Here is an 8,295-nt window from a genome sequence, read left to right on the forward strand (position 1 = left end):
GCCAACCGTATCCTGGGCTGCATCAAAAGAAGCGTGGCCAGCAGGTTGAGGGAGGTGATTCTGCCCCTCTCCTCTGCTCTGGTGACACCCCACCTGGAGTACTGCGTCCAGCTCTGGGGTCCCAACACAAGAAAGACATGGGTCTGTTGGAGCGGGTCCAGAGGAGGGCCACGAAAATGATGAGGGGGATGGAACGCCTCTCCTATGAAGAAAGGCTGAGAGAGTTGGGGTTATTCAGCCTCTCCCTGTAGGAGAGAAGGCTCCGGGGTGATCTTATTGCGGCCTATCAGTATTTAAAGGGGGCTTATAAGAAAGACGGCAGCAAACTTTTTAGCAGGGCCTGTTGCAACAGGACAAGGGGGAACGGTTTTAAACTATAAGAGGGTAGATTTAGACTAGACGTAAGGAAGAAATTTTTTACAATGAGGGTGGTGAAACACTGGAACAGGTTGCCCAGAGAGGTGGTAGATGCTCCATCCCTGGAAACGTTCAAGGTCAGGTTGGACGGGGCTCTGAGCAACCTGATCTAGTCAAAGATGTCCCTGCTCATTGCAGGGGGGTTGGACTAGATGACCTTTAAAGGTCCCTTCCAATCCAAACTATTCTATGATTCTATGATAGGGACAAAAAACCCACATACAACAGCTTGATTAAAGAAGAAATCAATGATATGTTAATATATCTTTTATAAGTGTGTTATACATGGTGGATAGTATACTCTACTGAGTCTAAACTCAAAAACCCCACAGTCTTTTGCAGGCTTCTATGCAAAAAGATAATCTTCCTGGGTTTTGTATTGCCTATAATCAGCTTTCCCTCCACAAGCAAATATCTGGCCCAATGTTCTTATTCTGTTTATGAAAAGATTATTTCCCTTCTTTAAGACAGGACTGACCTCAGTGATTTCTCCACTCACTTCAACAAAAATAAACACCATTTTGAATTTATATCCTAGAAAATGGTGATTCTCTGCCTCTGCGTGTGTGTGGCTTCGGAAGTTTCCAATCTGGCTCTTTTTCTATCAAAGTATACCAATTACTCAAGATAAAAGTGGAAACTTTGCCTGCTTGCAAAAAATGTCTGCAGCAGCTTTGTTGTTGAGTATTCCCTTGACCTGGTGTCCTGGTTTCGGCTGGGAGAGGGTTAAATTTCTTCCTAGTGCTGTGTTTTGGATTTAGTATGAGAATAATGTTGATAACACGCTGATGTTTTTAGTTGTTGCTAAGTACCCTATAGTCAAGGACTTTTCAGCTTTCCATGCTCTGCCAAGGACACAAGAGGCTGGAAGGGAGCATAGCCGGGACAGCTGGCCCAACGGGCCAACAAGGGATTCCATACCATGTGACGTCATGCTCAGTATATGAATGGGAGGCGTGGTCCAGGAAGTAGCGATTGCTGCTCCGCGGGTGGTGAGCAATTGCATTGTGCATCACTCATTTTGTACAGTCTATTATTATTATTGCTATTGTTATTGTTATTTTCCCTTCCTTTTCTGTTCTATTAAACTGTGTTTATCTCAATCCATGAATTTTACTTTTTTTTCCAATTCTTTCCCCCGTCCCACTAGGGGGGAGGAGTGAGCAAGCGGCTGTGTGGTGTTTGGCTGCCTGCCGGGTTAAACCACTACACCTGGGCATGCTGGGGACTACGTTCCCAGCAGCTGATTTTGAAGATGCAAAGTGCAAGAAGCGAGAACAACTCTTGCAGCGGTGATGGGCACGGGGCTCCTCTTCCATGGGAGAGCTGCCCACCAGGCCACGGGGAGTGAAAGGCAGAGAGAAGATGGCCCAAGTGACATGTAAAATGGCTGCAACCTAAATGTCAAATAGGAAAAAAAGTGTGGGTTTGTTCATATACTTTTATGCAAGTAAACAGCCTGTATTTCCCCAGAGAATTCCAGTTCTTTGGAGAAATAGAGTTGTCTGCTCCTTTCTGCACCAGTTGCAGCCTTTCAGACCATACATATAAACATGTTTCACTTACAGCACCCTTCCAAAGAGGGGACAGACTTCGAATTACTAAAGAAAATGGACTGTAGTATCAATTCTCACCCACATCTCAAAACTATTAATAGAAGCATTTGGGAAGAGATACACAGACACATTTTTAAATTTCCTTGCAATGAGTTGGATTAGGGCAGAGTATAGAAGGAGCAGAGCTAAAAATTGGCAATATGTTGCTAAGAAATAATTACTTTGAATCGGGGTGCTTGATGTTTGTAATGGATTTGATCCAATGATAAACGGAAAATAAAATGACTTGTGACAACAGTGGAATGAAAACAATCCTTATTTATGATATGTGGCTACCCTTACTAACATAACCCCAAGGTATTCTACCCCAGAGAGTCAAAATATTGCAGGCTAAGTATAAACTGCAGCATTTAGCATCACTTGTCATCTCCTTAGTGAAGTTAATAGGGAAACTGGCCACATTTATTCAGAAAAATAGCTTTTTTCCTTATCTTTTGGACTCTTGAAAAATAATACAGAGAATTAGGAGGCTACAGCAGGCCAAGAAGCAGCAAAAGGAGATTAAGAAAGGAAGATGTGCAGAGAAGGAAAAGAGCATTAAGGAGAGGAAGATCTGTGGGTCACAGAAAACAAGTAAAATGGTACCCCTCTGCACTCCTCTCCCTGAGCTCTGCTTACACGGGGGCAGGGGGCACCTGAATTTCATATCTGGGCTCCCAAATTAAGTTCTTCAACACTGGTATTGGAAGAAATGCTGTATTTAAAAAGTAACAATAGTTTTTCTTATTTATAAAAAATACTAAGATAAACGACCACAACTGCTCAAAATGAGAGGCTACATGATGATCTTTGCTGCCTAATCAAAAGTCCCACCTTAAAAAGGTCCGAACAAGTTGATGGGGCTTTCGTCATTAGGGCAATGCAGCCTTCCAAAACGTGGTGTCACAAACACCAAAATAAACGCCTTTCATGAGATGTGCACACAGAGAGGAAGAGAAAGCGATAGAGCACTGTGTGCTGGAGGTGATTTTTCTGCCTCTATACGTGGTGCCAGAAGAGCAGAGACAGTCGCTGTGGAGGTTTCCCCACTGCTGTCTTGGCTGCAGCATCTTGTAAGAGCTGTTTTGAAGGCAAAAGGGCAGACGTCAATCTCTGATCTTTCTGTTGAGAGGGTGATCTATTAAAGACTTAGCTAGTGTGTACCTACTCCCTCAACAGGCTGCCAAACCCATTCCTTAAGGTAACAACCTCCTATTTGCCAGATCAATGGTGATCCTACGTCAAAAGCTCAGTCTCCTTTCATCTGCAAGTCATCCGAAAGTACTTTATTAATGGGGAAAGGTAATGGTGGGAGATAAGTGTGGGAATCAGAGCAGCGGCTATGTAAAGAAGATGAAATAAAGAAGTCTGAGATTTCTGTCTGAAAAGAAGAGCATATTCATCCACCTCAGTGCAGTTGGATAAACCCTCTTAATCAGACAAAGATCTTATTCTGAGCCAGATTCTAACTTTATCGTTTTCATTGATTCGTGGGGAGGCAGAGAGTTGAAGGGGCAGCTGAAGGGAAAGTCCTCCTTGCTGAAGGAGGCTGGGTGGCACCGGGGATGCTCCTGGGGGACATCAGGTCTTCTGAGAGCCTGCTTCTGAAGGCAGGACATGGGAAAAAGGATTGGCAACTTCACCTGCTCCGTAACAGAGCCTCCCTCAGCACGCCTTTCCTCTGAGATTGCACAGATAAGCCTGTTCATTTCGCATTAGCTGGGGCCTCAGGCCAGGCTCAAGAGTCCTTATTCCATCTTGCTGCTGTTTGGGAACACAGAGGAGGTCATCAGCAAACTCCCTGAGCCCTCCTCTCCCTATGCATCCTAGCAAAAGAAGACAGAAAGTGTAGGCAAACAATAATGCCAGCTGAATTGCCCAATATGTCTACTTAATTAGCACTTAGAAGAGTCCCAAATGTTGTTTTCTCCTTGCTTGAAGGAGAGGGAAGAAGAACATGTCACTGGCATTGCAGAGGGCAAGAGGGGTTTTATAGATCATTTCACCTTAATAGTCATGGAGAAACTATTACAATGCCTATCCAAATTGAAAAGACAAAAACAAGGTCCCTGTGGTCCTGATTTTTCTCTGTTGTACATCACTGGGATGTGGGGTTTGATTTAGCAGCGTTTAGTCCCTCTGGACAAATGAAAAGGGTGCAGGACACTGATTTGCTATACATCCACAACTCTCCCACCACTGCAGATGTGTGTCTGAAAATATTTCTCCACAAAAAGCACACATGGAAAATAAAATCTTTTTGCCATAGTCGTTTTCAGAGGTACAGTAATTTGGAAAATGTGCACAAATTGCTCTAACAATTATTGATGCTATTGAGCTTCCTGCCCTGTGACATCGGAATTTTCTTGCCACCAAAAGCATCAGTTCTGCAGGGTTCCTTTTACTTTTGTTGCTGATATCTTTTATGACAGCCAGCCATAAAATCAAATGTGTTCCCTTAAAACAACTTTCATCTTTGTTTTTTAAAACCAGTGTTCTTATTCTTTACATATATTTTTCCATATTAATGGGAAAATACTCCAGTAAAAAAATAAAAAAGACCATGCCCTGCCTTGTATTTCACGTACATAGGAAATGAAAGAGTCAAAGATGTGCACTAAAGATTTTCAAAGCACTCATTTGACTTCTTTATGAAAATGCTTAGCTTTTTCCGTAAAGAAAAAAACATTCCAGCGAGTCTGAGGATTAAAAAAACTGAATGTAATGATCTTCTATGTAAAGCTTCCGGCTTCTCGGACTCGATCATTGGAATTTCTTTTGCAAGGCTCTCTCTTCAGGCTAATTTAATTAAATAAAATGGTACTAGAACACCCTGTCACTATTACTGTTCTCATCCTCTCCAACCAGAAGGCAACGACTCCCACAGAGTCCCTGTGTGTGTTCTTCACAGCAATGTTTTACCTACTGTTTAAAAATAACCCACAGTGCAAAGTGCATATAACTATAACTCTTATTTTGTACCTTCTCTCTGTTACAAAGAAAAAAAATATATATCCATAGGAAAAAGATAAAAATATTTATTTTCCTCTCTTAAAAATTAACCTTTTTAATATATTCACCATTTCTGTCTAGCAGCTCTCTTCAACGAGAGCTTGGCTGCACTCTCATTCCACCTCTTGTGCCACTGCTATTGCTGTGCTGTTGTCTCTGGTTTTATCAATGACAGAAACAAATTTGCCTTATAAGAAGAGTTAATAATCTCTACATAGATTTCATTCCTGGGCACAGGCTCAAAATCCATGAACACATAATCTTTTGCAAATCAAAACCTATTCCTCTCTTTCATGCATCATTTACAATCCCAAGATGATGTACCGCTAGCATCACACCTGTGTTTTAGTCCTCTTTCTTCCTGATTACCCGTCTTTTAGAAAAGAAAGCACAGGTGACCTTTACTTTCTTCCTCTCACATATTTTATTGCTTGTCTTCTTTTCCTTTGCTTTGCTTTTCTAAAGAGAATGCCTGGTTCAAAAATGGCAGCAGAAGCCGCCTCAGCATGGTGCTCTTCTTCGTATTTAGGCAGAACAGACCTTAAGAATGCTAAAATATCAGGAAAGAAGAATGCACCCAGTTTTCAGGTGCTGGGATTACACGACTGACCCAGCAGAAACACTGTGTAACCGAGATCCCTTTGAGCCCCGGGTTACCCATGCAAAGGCTAGACCTAACCTGGTTTGTGGACAATTTCTCCAGCCTCTCTAACCGCAAACCTGAAGCCAGCAGCAGCGTAGGCTTGGGCTGCTGTCCTTACGCCACCCTCTGAGCAGCTCAGTCACTACTGCTGTGCCCCAGGTTACAACTACTGCACTAGCTAGCCAAAAATAGCAAATGAAACCAAAATAGCCTCAAAAGTGGTAGAGTAAAAGGGCTTTGCCAGCCTGACTGGTGCAAGCTGCCAAGCGGATACCGCCTTCTTCAGGCACCAGAATGAATCCTCACAGTCACTGCCTCCTGCAACTTTTTCTCCAGCTCCATCTGCAGTGGATATATTTTCCCAAGCTTCTATTGCTTTGAAGAAGATATTACCACTACCTGAACTACATTGTTTACCCATTTCTATACTAACTATGTGCTATGCGCCCTAGAGTCTCAGTCTACTTACAAGAAGGTGCACGAACACTGCAACCGTGACATGCATTAACCAACCTTTTGGCAACAACCAGGTTGACTGACAAATTTAGGTTCTGATGACAGTTTCATTTCAACAAGCTATTAGTGTGACTGGGTTTGTGGCTCTTGTGCTAATAATCTGATGTGCACAGCTTTTGACACTCTCCCCCGCCCCAAACTCCAGTAGATTATGTTAATCTTTAATTGGATATGGGTTTCGTTTGCATGTAATTGCTGCTGATTGTTATGCAAAACATTTGTCCTCTAATATATTCAGACGCATCTCTTTTTCAGGACTGGTGTTCTACATTTGTAGAATGCAATTTGCTTTATGGCATCACGAAGTTTTTCTACAATGAGATTTTTGAGAAAAAAGAATGAATTTTTCACCTGTAGTGAAAAATTTCACCTGTAGCAAAACATTTTCATGATTCTGAATGCTGATGTTAATAAAAGCTTAAAAAATTAACACAGCCCTCCTGCTTGTCCTTCGTCATTCCAGTGGACTCCCATGGATGAAAAAAATTGAAGATGTATTAAGTAAGAAGAATTTCTTTTTTTAGTTTTTCTGCTGCAGTCAACTTGTTGGAAAAGCCAATTCTTACAAACAAATAAACAGGCCCAAAGTTTAATTCAGATTTTTTTCTACAGCCTTTCTTCGTACACCCACCTTCTCTTTTTCAGGCTGAGAGCACCACAGTACCATTAAAAGCTTATGCTTTTCATCTCTGTGCAAATAAATGAGCTGAAACAAATAAAACCCAGGTCACAAGAGACTTCCAAGATCTGTCTGGTGGAGTTATTTTTGTAAGTAATTAGACCAAGTGGTGGTGTAATTCCCAAATGAAAGGTACCTTCCTGGTATCCAGTTATTTCTCAGAGCCATCAAAACAGCAGTATGTCCCACTTCTCTCCTTGCATGTGACTCAAACTCTATTGATTACCAGTCTTCCCAAATGGGAGCAATCATATCTTTGATTTATGCTGGTTTATTACGCAAGTTTTTAAACCTTTTTTTTTTTTTGGTACTATGAGGGTCCTATTTTTCTTCCGTGAATGTCAATGGGATTTCTGGTATTGACTGAGGAAGGATGAGGCTCTTCGCCTTTTTTTTTTTTTTTCTTTTCCTTGCTAACCTACTGTAGTTCTCCTTCATACAGGCTCTATGGAGCAGGCAGAAAAGTGTAATGGAATAACAGCCAGGTGCTTGCTCTGGATCAATACACTGCTCTAAACTGTGCCCAGGTGTGCTTTCTCCTTCTTTCTTGCTGGAAGCTGATTAAATTTCTCCTTTTTTTCTCAAATCTCCCCAAGAAAACATCATTCTAGGAACAACCCAGTTGCTCTTTGGCACTTTGGGGAGAATGTGGTTCTTGGTCTGTGACTACGATACAGCGCAACCACTGGGAATTTGTGACACTGGGGAAGTGAACAGGGAGTAGACCTGGCTGAGAAAGCAATTCCATTTTGTTTGTGCACTGTTCCCCTGGTTTTTTTGTTTCAAACTCGAGCAGGGCGCTCTACAATCATGTTTCACTAATTGACCTGGATGCAGACACCACCTCTGTGCTATGACAGCTAATGTTCAGTAATGCCAGATACAGAATTCACAGCTGTATCAAGAGTAAAGAAAAGTAGCTGCCATATGAAATAGCTGCTAGATTACAACGATGGGCTTGATATTAATGCTTTTTAATTCTTTTCCCTCCATGACATAACACAAACTCACCAGAGGTTTCATCTACTCTCTCATCCACCACATGGTCCTTCTGATGAACCCATTCGCTGTTGCACTTAAAATAGATCTGCGTGGCTGGGCTCGCTTTGCAGTACAGATTCACGGGTTTGTTCTTCACAATGTAAGCCTCTTCGGGTTCGATGAGGAAGTGGGGCAATGGCTCTGGAGGGTCAGATGGAAAAGTTTCTGGAAGTTCATGAAAAAAATCATCATCTGTAGAGAAGAGACATAAAGGACAAATGAAACAACCGAAATTCAGCTGGCAAACACTTAACAAGCACTTTCTGAAAATTTCAGGAGGAGCGTACTTTTCGAATAAAATGTTATCTTGGAGCATTCCTAGACCGAGGCTTAAATGCACTGCTGTTTTCAGACTAGAAGAAATTGTTCTTCACATCCTGAGCTCTCTTTCC

The 8,295-nt window shown here is 42.0% G+C and overlaps 1 protein-coding gene across 1 annotated transcript in view; it reads right to left on the minus strand.

The window, feature by feature from the left end:
* The window catches only part of LOC104077528 (netrin receptor UNC5C), a gene marked incomplete at both ends in the record, with an annotated part of 61,232 nt that extends 53,137 nt beyond the window's left edge, over positions 1 to 8,095 (minus strand). The window contains one exon of the mRNA XM_009578808.1: positions 7,874 to 8,095. Within this exon, the coding sequence (XP_009577103.1) occupies positions 7,874 to 8,095 (222 nt within the window). The remainder of the gene's footprint in view (positions 1 to 7,873) is intronic.
* Between the last annotated feature and the right edge of the window lie 200 nt (positions 8,096 to 8,295).

The sequence above is a fragment of the Fulmarus glacialis genome, unplaced genomic scaffold (assembly GCF_000690835.1).
Source record: "Fulmarus glacialis isolate BGI_N327 unplaced genomic scaffold, ASM69083v1 scaffold10835, whole genome shotgun sequence".
In the NCBI taxonomy this organism is placed as follows: domain Eukaryota; kingdom Metazoa; phylum Chordata; class Aves; order Procellariiformes; family Procellariidae; genus Fulmarus; species Fulmarus glacialis.